This window comes from Engystomops pustulosus, chromosome 1 (genome assembly GCF_040894005.1).
Source record: "Engystomops pustulosus chromosome 1, aEngPut4.maternal, whole genome shotgun sequence".
Lineage (NCBI taxonomy): Eukaryota > Metazoa > Chordata > Amphibia > Anura > Leptodactylidae > Engystomops > Engystomops pustulosus.
The window spans coordinates 276,276,331-276,291,650 of NC_092411.1; the positions used below are offsets into that span (position 1 = coordinate 276,276,331).

Consider the following 15,320-nt stretch of genomic DNA (forward strand, 5'->3'; position numbering starts at 1 on the left):
GGAACCCAAATTGTAAAAAAAAAATAGATCTTTTGGCAATGAAAACCTTCTGTGGATTGTAGCGTGTCTCCACAGCCAAGAACGTCTCAAGAAATCACAACTTCTGCTTCTCTGGATCCGTTCCACAACACGTTACTGCTCTATTTTTGGAATTTTTATAAACCGCTTACATACAGTTCTTTGATGATGGAGGTGATCCGAAGGCTACTATGTCAACCCTACGTCCTTCGAGGGGTGTTGTTCCACCGTCGGTGGCACAGTCAGGACTTTTATCTCTGGCTCTTACTTAAAATGTAGATGACATGGCAGAAATTCCATAGATGATAATACATCCTCATCCACTATACGGCATTAGCGATCCGCTGAAAGAGACGACTCCATTGTTCCTGATCACTTATTTCTCACTCGGAGGAAATATTATAATGGAGAGAGGACAGAACAATCACCTATAACTGCGTTTTTCAATCCAGCATGAAGATATTTTTATCATCCATACATTATGTTCTGCGTGGATTGATGTGCTCATTATCAGATAGTGGAAGATTGCTCATCTCTGCCGCACGTACATCTGCTCCATTCTATAAATTACTCAGGTGACTGCTAATGTGGCCAGAGATGAAGCTTGAAATTACAATATAATGGTGACTATAGAGTACATAATCTATGTGTTCTGAAGTATAAAATATGATTGGTCCACCTGAGTTGCCATACTTCCTTATAGAATTTGCTATACTGTCTACACAGATATATTGGGAATCCATTTTATAGTAAACTTTCACAGAGTTCAAAGATAAAAGAGGACAAATCTGAAGGCACCCTTGAGAGGTTCCATCAGGAGGATCATCTATTAATGCTGAGAGCACATTTGTCTCTGGAGGACCAAATACATCTACATGTTACATAGATATATCTTTGATTTCAATTTAGAATGGTGTAATACCTCATTTCTCCTGTGGGGGCACTGCAGCGTAATGAAACACCTGCTTCTTCCATTTCTAACAAGTTAGAACTGATCGCTGCAACGGCACATGTTATAATCAGTGTATTTTGGAGGTAGTCTTCTAGTTTTCAGCCAGTCTCTTAAAGGACATCTACCACCAGGATCAAGAATTGTAAACCAAGCACACCGGTGTGTGCCCATTTTGTCAGGATCTCCTCTTCTTTTACCTTCTTTTGCCTTGGTTTTTACAAAAAAAAGTTGTAAAAATTATGCAAATGAGCATGAGGGGCTCCATAGCTGTTAATTGACCATGGAGCCCCTCAGACTAATTTGCATAATTTTTAAAGCATTATTTTGAAAAAATGGACTAGGAAGGTAAAAGAAGAGCGGATCTTTCCAGAGAGGGCACATACCAGCATGTAAGTGTGCTTGGTTTACAAACCTTGATGCTGGTGGTAGAAGGTGACACCAGGCTCATGCATCATGAATATTGCCTAGAATGTCGAAGAAAGCTTTAGATAATTTTATGGTATAATGTTGGGTTGACAAAAATATCTTTAAAAGCAAAAAATGTTCTTTTTCCACATACAAAATAATTTATATTTCATTGTTGAATCTGTGTTTTAAGCAATACTTTCTTTTCCTCATTCCTCTTCAGATGCATCATCATGACGGTGACCATATGGGTCTACTCCTCATTAATCTCCTTCCTCCCGGTCATGCAAGGCTGGAACGAAATACCAGGCATAGATTTCGACAACGGAAAAGAGTGCATCTTTGTGACCAACTGGACCTTTGCGATTGTTGCATCTTCTCTGGCCTTCTACATCCCATTCATGATCATGTGCAGTATGTACTTCTTCATCTACAGAGCTTCCCGTTTAAAGGCCACTCGAATTGTCTCCCAGACCTTGGATCTCCATTACCATCCGAACAGCAAGCGTCAAAACAACTTACAACTAGAACACAAAGCCACCAGAACCATGAGTATCATCATCTCCGTGTTTGTCATGTGCTGGCTTCCTTACTTTGTCTTGAATGTTTGGATAGCCGCAAAGGGTTCCAGTTCGGCCAGTGGTGTTCTGGTCAACGCATTTAAGTACATGACCTGGTTGGGATACTTTAATTCCACCATTAATCCCATGTTGTATGCTTTTCTGAACCGAGACTTCCAGAGAGCTCTCAAGAAGCTCCTCATCTGTAGACGTTGGAGATCACAGGTCGACATTGGAGAGGACATGGTCTCCATAGTCACTTTCTCCAAGACTGCTCAAGATCCCGAATACAACATTAAGTTGCCAATGTCGAACTGTGTATTAAAGACTAAGCAAGCCATGAAATGTCCACCTACAGTGCACTACTAACCTGGACTTATATGATTATAGCCTCAAGACGGGTCCTCTTCTGGTGCCCCCATGATAATAATGGTGAGGTACCACCAAAGAGAAGAAGACCTCATGAAACTATGTTGCAAAATTATTCACGGTCTGAACTGGATTTACAAACTGGAATGTTCCTGACCTGGCAAGTCTATACTGTATTTGGAATCATTTTATATCAAAGAAAAATAATACAATTTTTGCAAACGTTTTCCAAGAAAAATGTAAAATTAAAGAACTTAAACTTTTTATAAATGATAAATGATAAAACTGAGATGTCAGGTTGGTTGTGCTTTGAAGCTGGGCCTGTAATCTTATCTTCTTCCACTGGGAATGTTGAAGCACTTAGGACAGTGATGGCGAACCTTTTAGCGACTGATTGCCCAAACTGCAACCCAAACCCCCCTTATTTATCATGAGGTGCCATCCAAAAATTAAAGCAGTAAGTTATTATTGCTCTATGTTCTTCAACAACTTTCAATCAGATTGGCCTCCTGAGGACAGCAACACAGTAGAAAAAATTTGGATCATTTTAGCGTCTTTCCAGTGTCCCTCTGTACACCGAGAATCATGGGGCCAGCAGGGGGTCCTCCACAGATAATTTGGCCCTTTCTACTCATTCTCCCTCTTCCTACAGTTCTAAATAGAGAAGCAAGTATCAAAATATATCTGAAAGCAGCATCTTTTAAGTGGCTTGCAACTGCAGGAAGATTCTTTGAGTCCTGTCTGGTGTTCTGGGGCGATGGCCCGGGTGCCCACAGAAAGGGCTCTGAGTGCCGCCTCTGGCACCCGTGCCATAGGTTCGCCACCACTGACTTAGGAGGTGTTTGCTCTTCTAACTCATTCAGAATTTTTAAAAAATGTCAAAAACATTTTTTTTTTTCTAATATTGTTCTGTGAATTTGTCATAAAATATACAATCACATCTTGATGGGTTACACAATGTTATATAACCTTTACTATCATTTGTAATGGAACTTTTTACTTCTACTTGTCACTTTACGGCATGTTACTGGAGGCGGAGTGGTGTTACTCCATAAAGTATCTATATGGACCTATAAACATATAAACTCATATCAAATCTGTACATAAAGGCATTTCTCCTACATTCTGAACCTGCTCAGTGCAAAGAGTCCTTCCATATATATTGTGTGTTCGTTTACTTATAATTTGCCTAGCCGACAAAAAAAAAAATCCCTCACTAGTTGTGAATTTGCTCGTATTAGCCAAATGGGTGGTAACGTTATACTTTCAACCCCCAAAGTAAAGGTTCACCAGCTCACTTTTTACCACTGTGGATTACTGGATGTTCTGGGCTATGCTGAAGATTGTGGGATTGGGTCCCCTAAACCGGACTTGAGCCGGCATTAATACCTGTGATCTGTGCTGCTGGGAAAATTGGTCTGCACCAACATTTAAGAGGTTAATGCCCTCAAGTGTGTTAAATTATGATGAGAAGACCATGTGCAACATCCCCCACCATTGGCTAGAGGAAGCCGGGATCCTGAATACCGGAATGGCTGGCTAGTGCAGCCTAGTGCAAGTCGGTGGTCACGGTGCTTTGTATCTGGAGGCCTCGTCCACAGCCTGGCCGGTCTCCAGCAGGTGGTGTGCGTAAGAAGTATAGAAGGAGAGGATGACAGAGTAGGTTTATCCCTGGGGCAACTCTGGTGTGTAGATAGGGATTCCTGGGGATGAAGGATGGGGCGCCCGTGATGGTGTGCAGCGGGAGCCAGGGATCACTCAGAGGCAGGTTGGTGAAGTGTAACTTACAGTTCTTTATTGTAACAGGCAACGGCCTTAACAGCAGCAAAACTTCATCTGAGGTGGCCGGTTGGAGCTCAGGTCCTCAGGAAGGTGTGTACAGCCTGGTAAATAGCTTCAGGCTGGCCTAGTGGTGTAGGAGCAGAGTCCGTGTGGTGGAGCTCTGCTTTAGTCAGACACTGCTTCTTCGTGGACTGCCCTCTGGGCTGACTGGCCTCAGAAGAACCTACTGGTTAAAGACCCCTGAGAAAGACCTGGAACTTTCCAGCCATAAGGGGCTATATAACCTCCCCTTGTGAATAGGCAGCTCCCTTGTCCAACCAGCTTGCCCACAGTGCATACAATTGGATAATACATTTAACTCATGACCTCCCAGGCAGAATCTTACAGCTGCAATTTCCAAGTTTCTCATGCTGGAGACCTCCTAGTGAAGTGATCAGGCTCTCCAGAAAGCTACTGACGTGGAGAGGGACACTCTCGCAACACCTACCTATCCTATGCTTTGGCAGGGGTGTTGCACATGCCACCGGCAACTGGTGCCAGCACTGATCACAGGTATTAGTGGTATCAGTAGTGGATTATAATAAAGACGGTTTGGGCGATAACCTGGAGCCCACGCCTTTTAGGTGGCCCATGGCCACTCAAACCTCCAGCAAATGTTATACCAAGAAGGGACTTTACTCATGACCTCTGCTCATATAAAACTGCAGCTCCGGCTGTTACTGGAGTAAAACACTCTACAAATATCCAGCTAATAATTATCCTCTAACAGATTTCAAGTCTTAAACACAGAGGAAAAAAAAACAATCGGTCATTGTCTGATTAACTCCGAGCAGGGAAGGATCTGGAAAACAATGTTTCCTACGGACGGCAATTTCTCAGCTCCATGAAATAGCAAATATGATTTCACTTCCAATCACTGTGACAAGCGGAGGAGAGTGCTGGAAATATAGCGCAAGGGTCGGCGCTGGTGCAGAATGAAACAGCTGGACTCATTGGCACGTACACATCCAGATGGAAGCGTCTTCCGTGTAAACATCGGCAGACCGAGGTGTTTTCTCTTCTTTTTCCCCATCTCTCTCTCCAATTTTTACATTTGAGCTTTTATTGTCATTTACCTGCTGAGCCCCGTTTACGAGGAGAGGAAACAAAGAACACGAGACAAGGACAATGGGGGTCATTTACTAAGGGCCCGATTCGCGGTTTCCCGACGTGTTACCCGAATATTTCCGATTTGCGCCGATTTCCCCTGAATTGCCCCGGGTTTTTGGCGCACGCGATCGGATTGTGGCGCATCGGCGCTGGCATGCACGCGACGGAAATCGGGGGCGTGGCCGAACGAAAACCCGACGGATTAGGAAAAAACGCCGCATTTAAAAAAAAAAAAAATGTTGCGAAACTTGCACTTACCTTCACCAGGTATAGGCCGGTGAATTTCAGGGCATTCCAGCGGGCCTCGGCGGACTTCAGCGCAGCAGCGCCACCTGGTGGACGGCGGAGAAACTGCCTTAGTGAATCCCGGCCGGACCCGAATCCACCGCAGAAAACGCGCCGCTGGATCGCGAATGGACTGGGTAAGTAAATCTGCCCTAATGTCTCCAGTTATTCCTACATCCTGCTGAAAGTTACAGCAAAACTCAGATTTTGACATCAAGGTCTATAGAAATTAACCCTAAGCGTAAAAAGGGGACCAACCAGAAGTCATGTTTTTTATTATTCTTTTATAATAATAATTCCTTTATTCATATAGCGCACGCAGATTACACAGCACTAGCAAAATCAATCCCTGTCCCCATGGGGCTCACAATCTAATCAACCTACTAGTATGTTTTGGAGTGTGGGAGGAAACCAGAGGATCTGGAGGAAGCCCATGCAAACACAGAGAGAACATACAAATCTTTGCAGATGTTTACTCCAGGTCCCCAGCGCTGCAAGGCTGTAATGCTAACCACTGAGCCACTGTGCTCCCCCCACTGTTATCCGTATTTTGAGAATAGAAATATCTAAGTTACATTCCCTCTAAAGGGAACCTGTCACCAGGGACCTCATTTTCACTAAAGACTGGTTGCAGAAGCCCATGATACCTTCAGTGCAAATCTGCCTCCCTGCCTTTTCTAAGCATTTGCATTACAATATAATTGTGTGTTATATCTTAACTTTCACCCTAAAAAAATCCAGGGGTAGTCACAGGGGTTGGGCTTTGGTTTGGATGCATTTCAAAAAACAACATGTGACTTGTCTGTGTTACTCACTCCTCAGCTCTTGGCCCCCACTTTGTTGTCCTGTACAGCTTCTCCCTCGTGCTCTTTCACAGAGCTCACAGCCTGGAGGGGGTGGGAAGAGCTGTACAGGAGCACAAAGGTGGGGGCTGAGAACTGTGGAGTGAGGAGCACAGACACTTTTTGAAATGCCAAGCCCAACCCTCGTGACTACCCCAGGTTTTTTTTCCCAGGGTGCAAGGTAAGTTATAACACACAATTATATTGTAATGCAAATGCTTAGAAAAGGCAAAGAGGCATTTTTGCACTGCAGCTGTCATGGGCTTTTACAACCTGTCTTTAGTGAAAATGAGGTCCCTGGTGACAGGTTCCCTTGAAGAGGGGAGTAAAGGGAGAAACAGAGCAGAGGCTATGCACTTTTATAAAGCCTTGGTGACTAGAGATGAGCGGACCCAATGTTTATGTTTCAGTTCGGGTTTACCGGTGCAACCTGCACAAATTGTAGCCAAACAGCAAATCAAGCAAATTCATGTGCAGCTTCTCCCTCCTGCTCCTTCACAGAGCTCACAGCCTGGAGAGCTGACATCAATGGGGAGGAGCTGTACAGGAGCACAAAGGAAGGGGCTGAGAGCTGTGGAGTGAGAAGCACAGACACTTTTTGAAATGCCACCAAAACATGGGGGATTCCAACAGGCCAATCATAGCGATGGCTAGTAACTAGGGTCTAGGTGTCTCCTTGGCCAATCTTAGTCATGGATAGTTGCTAGGGGCGTCAATTTCAAATATTTGCTGTAAGCAGACAACCCCTTTAATTTCATTCTTCTGTAAAGAGTTCATAGAGCATGCCCTCTACACTCTACCATACTGGCCATCATGATAAGTGATATATCCATCATACATCGGGCGATAAATAACAGGATGATATCATTTATAAGGGAAGATGAGGATGATACCCTTCCAATATCACGTGACTGCTAGTGAGATAACGTTGGATCGAACCACTAATGAACGGTGATGGGGGACGGTTCACATCAATTCCTCAAGTGTTCCCACAATATTAATCTACTGGCAGGAAACAGATACCAAAGGATCAGAATATTGGTGAAAGGTGATGTCAACAATACACTTTCTCTTCCTCTTCCTGTCGTCTCTAAGGAGTTCATTGAGCATGCCCACAACACTTCATAAAAGTCAATCAGTTGTGTTCTGACTTTTTATAGACATGTGGCTGCACGAAAAGTAATCACTATTGAGGCAAGATGGCCACCTTCAGACATATTTATTACAATTTTGTGTACAGGCGGTCCCCTACTTAAGGACACCTGACTTACAGACAACCCATAGTTACAGACAGACCCCTCTGACCTCTGGTGAAGCTCTCTGGATGCTTTACTATAGTCCCAGACTGCAATGATCAGGTGTCTGTAATGAAGCTTTATTCATAATCCTTGGTCCCATTACAGCAAAAAATGTTTAAACTCCAATTGTCACTGGGGCCATCTGGATCTACAATTATTGAATATAGAGTTTCGACTTACATACAAATTCAACTTAAGAACAAACCTCCGGACCCTATCTTGTATGTAACCCGGGGACAGCCTGTATTAGATAACACAGGATCGCACAATGATGAAAGGCGTTGTCTACTTTCTCTTCCTGTAATCTCTATTGAGCTCATATTGAGCATGCCCACAACACCTTTCAATGAAACTCAATGGGGGTCATTTACTAAGGGCCCGATTCGCGTTTTCCCGGCGTGTTACCCGAATATTTCTGATTTGCGCTGATTTTCCCTGAATTGCCCCGGGATTTTGGTGCACGCGATCGGAGTGTGGCGCATCGGCGCTGGCATGCACGCGAAGGAAATGGGGGGGCGTGGCCGAGCGAAAACCCGACTGATTCGGAAAAACCGCTGCATTTAAAACCAAAAATCTGTTGCGGAGCTTGCACTTACCTTCACTCAGCCCGAGCCAGTGAACTCCAGTGCATTCCGATGCTTTTCAGCGCAGCAGCGCCACCTGGTGGACGGCGGAGGAACTACCTTAATAAATCCCGGCCGGACCCCATTGGGGCAGATTTACTTACCCGGTCCATTCGCGATCCAGCGGTGCGTTCTCTGCGCTGGATTCGGGTCCAGACGGGATTTATTAAGGTAGTTCCTCCGCCGTCCACCAGGTGGCGCTGCTGCGCTGAAAAGCATCGAAACGCGCTGGAGTTCACCGGGCTGGGCTGAGTGAAGGTAAGTGCAAGCTCCTCGACAGATTTTTTGTTTTAAATACGGCGGTTTTTCCGAATCCGTTGGGATTTCGTTCGGCCACGCCCCCCGATTTCGGTCGCGTGCATGCCAGTGCTGATGCGCCACAATCCGATCGCGTGCACCAAAATCCCAGGGCAATTCAGGGGAAATCGGCGCAAATCGGAAATATTCGGGTAACACGTCGGGAAAACGCGAATCGGGCCCTTATTAAATGACCCCCAATAAGTTATTTTTTCACTTCTTTATATCCATGTGGCTTTTGTAAAGCAACTCTCTAAAAGTGTTAAAAATGTAAGTAAATGAATCAAGATGAATAAATGTATGAAATAAGAAAAAAGTAAAATCAAAACAATAAAAAACATAAGAAAATATATTGTTTACAAATGATAGTGTAGTATATTAGGTAACACAGGATCACACCCCTGATGAAAGGCGTTGTCAGGGGCTTAACTACAGGGGTAGCAGCCACAGCAGCCGCCTGGCTGGCGTCTGGAGTATAGGGTGTGTATTTGTGTGTATATGTTGTATGTCTGTATATGGTATTTTATATATGTGTGTATTTGCTGTATGTGTGTATATGTGATGTGTATATGCTGCATGTAAGGTCGGCTCCAGGTTTTAGTAGGCCCCTTGGCGACAGAGTCTCAATTGGCCCAGAAGGGACTAAAACAGTCTCTTGATCCCTAGTTTATCATACCAAACAGCCCAATCGTGTTTATTTTATACAAGTCCCCTCACACCCTATGGATTCATTATCTACAGCCTTATGTGGGACCCTTGCCCAGCAGCTCTGGGCCCAGGCACTTTGCCCAGGTAGGCCGAGTGCTGGCGCGGGCCTTGGCTGCATGGGTGTATATGGTACTTTATGTATATGCTGTATGTATGTATATGTGGTGTGTGTATACTATATGTATTTTTATGCTGTATGTGTGTATATGTGGTGTGTGTATACTATATGTATTTTTATGCTGTATGTATGTATATGTGGTGTGTGTATACTATATGTATTTTTATGCTGTATGTGTGTATATGTGGTGTGTGTATACTATATGTATTTTTATGCTGTATGTGTGTATATGTGGTGTGTGTATACTATATGTATTTTTATGCTGTATGTATGTATATGTGGTGTGTGTATACTATATGTTTTTTTATGCTGTATGTGTGTATATGGTGTGTATGTGTATGTATATAAATATAAGTATATAAATATGCTATGTGTGTATATATATATATATATATATAGACCAAATTGACATGCTTTGTGCAACGCTGCGTAATCTGTGTGCGCTGTATAAATAATTATTATTATATATATTTTAAGAGGGACATGGGGCCCCTTTCTGAAGTCTGTTATGGGACCCTTCCTCTCCTAGTTACGCCCCCATGTGTTGTCTACTTTTTTCTCTTCCTGTAATCTCTAATGAGCTCACAGAGCATGCCCACAACACTCTACAATTAAAACCTTTATTTTTTTGACTTCTTCATAGCCATGTGGTTGCTGAGCCATGATGGATAAATTAATGAAATAAGAAAAACGTAAAATCAAAACAATCACATAGGAAAATAATTTTAATTAAAATGATGTGTAGCATTTCCAGTATAAAGCTGGACACAGATAACACAGGATCACAGATTGATGAAAGGTGATGTGCAGGTGGAGCTGATGGATAAGGCTGCGGTAGCTTTGGCAGGGTCACAGGGGTCAACTGCAGATTGTAATGACGGAGGGTTCTATAGTAGGAGTTGAAGGTAAGAGAAATTGGATGATTATATAAGATACAAGTTATCTGATCTATGAGTTCCATTACCAGATTGCTGAAGGAGGCAGAAACCAGTTCAGACTAATACTACCAGGTCAAAGGGGCATCACGCGGTGCCCATGACAAGCAGCGATGGTGTCCGCTACCTGCAGAGCCGCTCTCATGGCTTATAAGCCGTAGCTATGGATATGACAAATATGACTCAATTGTTGTCCGTATAATTGTTTGTGTGACCTCTCAGTGACATAAGAAATTATCCAGACAAGAATTCTATTATGTCTTGTGTCGATTTCCAAGGATCTGACGTTTCATCATCTTCCTGGATCATTTTTGGCTTCTCAATTACCCCCCACTGAATTATGCTGTCATTTATGCCCTTGATACATTAAAACAAAGACCCCCTTGACCCCCACTCATTCCTAACCAGCACAGTGTGGTGTATACAGGGAATGAGGATAGATGGGGATAATACAAAGGCACAGCAGTGAAGGGGTTAAGGGTTATGAACTTGCAAAACTAGAGACAGTGTAAGGAATTGTTTCTTGGAATTTCATTGTGGGTGTTGATATTAGCAGCAGGACTGTAAAAATTAATTTATATTCCAGGATTGCAGCTGGACTTGCGTAAAACTGTAGCTTAAGGAAATAGCCCTGGGGAGATTTTTTGTTAATCATTTGTTGAATGTTGTTAGTGAAAGCTGGGCTGTGAAAAAATGGATTTATTCCAGAAACTTCTGTGCTCTTAGCTCCCAGTCGCGAACTATTCATCAGCCCCTTCTCTCTACTGTCTCGTATCTGGTTTATGGTTGATTACTACAGAACTTATATACAGTAGACAGCAGTGTGAGGACAACCCCCAGAGCTCTTGAAGAAGCTGAGAATCTTGGAATATATATGTATACTAGCTATAGCCCCTGGCCGGGATAGTCAATGACTGCTCTTACATACACTCACCGGCCACTTTATTAGGTACACCATGCTAGTAACGGGATGGACCCCCTTTTGCCTTCAGAACTGCCTCAATTCTTCGTGGCATAGATTCAACAAGGTGCTGGAAGCTCCTCAGAGATTTTGGTCCACATAGACATGATGGCATCACACAGTTGCCGCAGATTTGTCGGCTGCACATCCATGATGCGAATCTCCCGTTCCACCACATCCCAAAGATGCTCTATTGGATTGAGATCTGGTGACTGTGGAGCCATTTGAGTCCAGTGACCTCATTGTCATGTTCAAGAAACCAGACTGAGATGATTCCAGCTTTATGACATGGCGCGTTATCCTCCTGAAAGTAGCCATTAGATGTTACAGGGTACATTGTGGTCATAAAGGGATGGACATGGGCAGCAACAATACTCAGGTAGGCTGTGGCGTTGTACCAAGGGGCCCAAAGAGTGCCAAGAAAATATTCCCCACACCATGACACCCCCACCACCAGCCTGAACCGTTGATACAAGGCAGGATGGATCCATGACACCACCACCACCAGCCTGACCCGCTGATACAAGGCAGGATGGATCCATGCTTTCATGTTGTTGACGCCAAATTCTGACCCTACCATCCGAATGTCGCAGCAGAAATCGAGACTCATCAGACCAGGCAACGTTTTTCCAATCTTCTACTGTCCAATTTTGATGAGCTTGTGCAAATTGTAGCCTCAGTTTCCTGTTCTTAGCTGAAAGGAGTGGCACCCGGTGTGGTCTTCTGCTGCTGTAGCCCATCTGCCTCAAAGTTTGACGTACTGTGCGTTCAGAGATGCTCTTCTGCCTACCTTGGTTGTAACAGGTGGCGATTTGAGTCACTGTTGCCTTTCTATCAGCTCGAACCAGTCTGCCCATTCTCCTCTGACCTCTGGCATCAACAAGGCATTTCCGCCCACAGAACTGCCGCTCACTGGATGTTTTTTCTTTTTCGGGCCATTCTCTGTAAACCCTAGAGATGGTTGTGCGTGAAAATCCCAGTAGATCAGCAGTTTCTGAAATACTCAGACCAGCCCTTCTGGCACCAACAACCATGCCACGTTCAAAGGCCACAAATCACCTTTCTTCCCCATACTGATGCTCGGGAGAACTGCAGGAGATTGTCTTGACCATGTCTACATGCCTAAATGCACTGAGTTGCCGCCATGTGATTGGCTGATTAGAAATTAAGTGTTAACGAGTAGTTGGACAGGTGTACCTAATAAAGTGGCCGGTGAGTGTATAACGAAGTTAAAAGGGTTAACAAAAAAATCTTTTGCACATAAAGATCCGTCTGATCTGCAGACCTTTCTTCTATAGTGAATATAAGCCAGACTGTTGGAGAAGACTTTGTTACTCTCCCCCCATGGCTAAGCACTCTTTTTTTTTAGTTAATCGGAAGGTGGGGAGTGAAAATTTCCCATCAAAACATAGTGAATGACGTCACCTGAGTAAGAGGAGGTGTCTTTGTAAAATTTCGGGATGTGACATTGCAGATTCATTTACCGGACACAGAGAACAATATGTATATGATTGGAGAACAGGATGTGACTGGAGTATCATAGATTATCTAATGGCAGATTGATATTCCAGATAAATGTTTACAGCTCTGGATGTGACTGTAATATCAGAGATTATCAATGACATCTATCTACCTTTCTATCTATCATCTCTATCTCTATTTATCTATTTATCTATCTCAAATCTATCTATCGATCTATCATTCTCTATCTATCTCTAACTATTTCTATCTGTTTATATCTATATCTATCTCTATCTACCTATCTATCTGTCTATTCATCTATCTAGTTATCATCTTACCTCACACATAAGCATCTTATACTCATTGTCTAAAGTAACCAATCAAAGCTCAGAGCTCATATTGATGACTTGGTTCAAAAACTGAGCTGTGATTGGTTGCTTACCGTCTCAGCAGACAATGGCTCCTGTATATGGTGGTTAATAAGTGAATTTTGGAAAGCACGGGTGGAAAATTTCGGCTCAAAACTGAGTCTATGACGTTCCCTGAGTCACAGAGAGCGGCTGTGCAAAAATTGGTGATTCGAAATGCAACAGTGAAGATTCCTTTTGTGGACACACATACATACATACATACATACATACACACACATATACATACATATAAACATACAGACACACACATAAATACATACATAGATACATAAAAATACACATACAAACACACATATACATATAAACATGCAGACACACACACACATACATAGATAGATACATACATACATACACACATACATACATGCACACATACACAAATACACACACATATACATACATATAAACATACAGACACACACACACACATACATACATACATAGATACATACAAATACACATACATACATACAAATACACACACATATACATACATATAAACATACAGACACACACACACACACACACATACATACATACATAGATACATACAAATACACATACATACATACAAATACACATACAAACACACATATATATACATACACACACACATACACAAATATACATATATATAAACATGGAGACACACACACACATACATACATACATACATGCACACATACACTCAACTTTATACATTAGGTTTTTCACAGTCCTGCTGCTACAACACAAACTCGTCTGGCAATGCCCTGCTCCCCCCATGATACTGGGCAGCAGAAAGTGCACTGAATGTTATGGACACACCCTTAGTGCACTGAAATGATCATTTTATATGTAATGTGAGAACGGGCAGAATAGGAGACGTGTCAGATACATCCCTGGTCTGGATAACATTCGCCAGGCTCCAGCGCCTTCACATTGTATCGACTTATAATTCACTGATTAAGATGGAAAACAGGAAAGCAATGGGCGGCTCCCCGATCTCTCCCCGCTGACCAACGCTGAATTTTCCGCTGTTTATCCTAATATAATTATAAGTAGTTTTTTTTCCTTCCAATTCCCGCTTCTAGAGCTGCCAGCGGAGAACTTAATAAGGCTGATGCATGGAGCCGAGCCTCCGCAGAGCTGGTGGGTGTACTCAGCCCGGCTCCTCCATCCAAGGATGAAATTGCTACTCACAAGAGAAAAGCCACAAAATTAACTGATTGATTTTATTATTATTATTTTTAAGTACAGTCCCTAAACATCAGGTTATCACACGTGTTACATTACAGTTATATCAATACCTTATAGTGGATGTGTTTTTCAGCAGCTCTCACTCCCTCTCGCAGCAGGAACTCACAGCATTATTGCATACAGCCAATCAATATTCCAGTCATACTCTGACAGACGACATCTAGCGAAGATGAGTGGACCCGATGCTTGGTTTCGGCCAACTGACCTGGACACATCCTACAGTCTATGAGGATGAGGGGGTGACACAAGAGCTTACAGTCTATGAGGATGAGGGGGTGACACAAGAGCTTACAGTCTATGAGGATGAGGGGTGACACAAGAGCTTACAGTCTATGAGGATGAGGGGGTGACACAAGAGCTTACAGTCTATGAGGATGAGGGGGTGACACAAGAGCTTACAGTCTATGAGGATGAGGAGGTGACACAAGAGCTTACAGTCTATGAGGATGAGGGGGTGACACAAGAGCTTACAGTCTATGAGGATGAGGGGGTGACACAAGAGCTTACAGTCTATGAGGATGAGGCGGTGACCCAAGAGCTTAGAGTCTATGAGGATAAGTGGGGGGCACAAGAGCTTACAGTCTATGAGGATGAGGGGGTGACACAAGAGCTTACAGTCTATGAGGATGAGGGGGAGACACAAGAGCTTACAGTCTATGAGGATGAGGCGGTGACCAAAGAGCTTAGAGTCTATGAGGATGAGGGGGTGACACAAGAGCTTACAGTCTATGAGGATGAGGAGGTGACACAAGAGCTTGCAGTTTATGAGGATGAAGGGGGGACACAAGAGCTTACAGTCTATGAGGATGAAGGGGGTGACACAAGAGATTACAGTCTATTAGGATGAGGGGGTGACACAAGAGCTTAGAGTCTATGAGGATGAGGGG

The 15,320-nt window shown here is 43.4% G+C and overlaps 1 protein-coding gene across 1 annotated transcript in view; it reads left to right on the forward strand.

The window, feature by feature from the left end:
- LOC140082007 (histamine H2 receptor-like) overlaps window positions 1-3,409 on the forward strand; it is a 63,576-nt gene extending 60,167 nt beyond the window's left edge. The window contains exon 4 of the mRNA XM_072126298.1: window positions 1,599-3,409. Within this exon, the coding sequence (XP_071982399.1) occupies window positions 1,599-2,304 (706 nt within the window). The 3' untranslated portion in view covers window positions 2,305-3,409. The remainder of the gene's footprint in view (window positions 1-1,598) is intronic.
- Window positions 3,410-15,320: the final 11,911 nt, after the last annotated feature.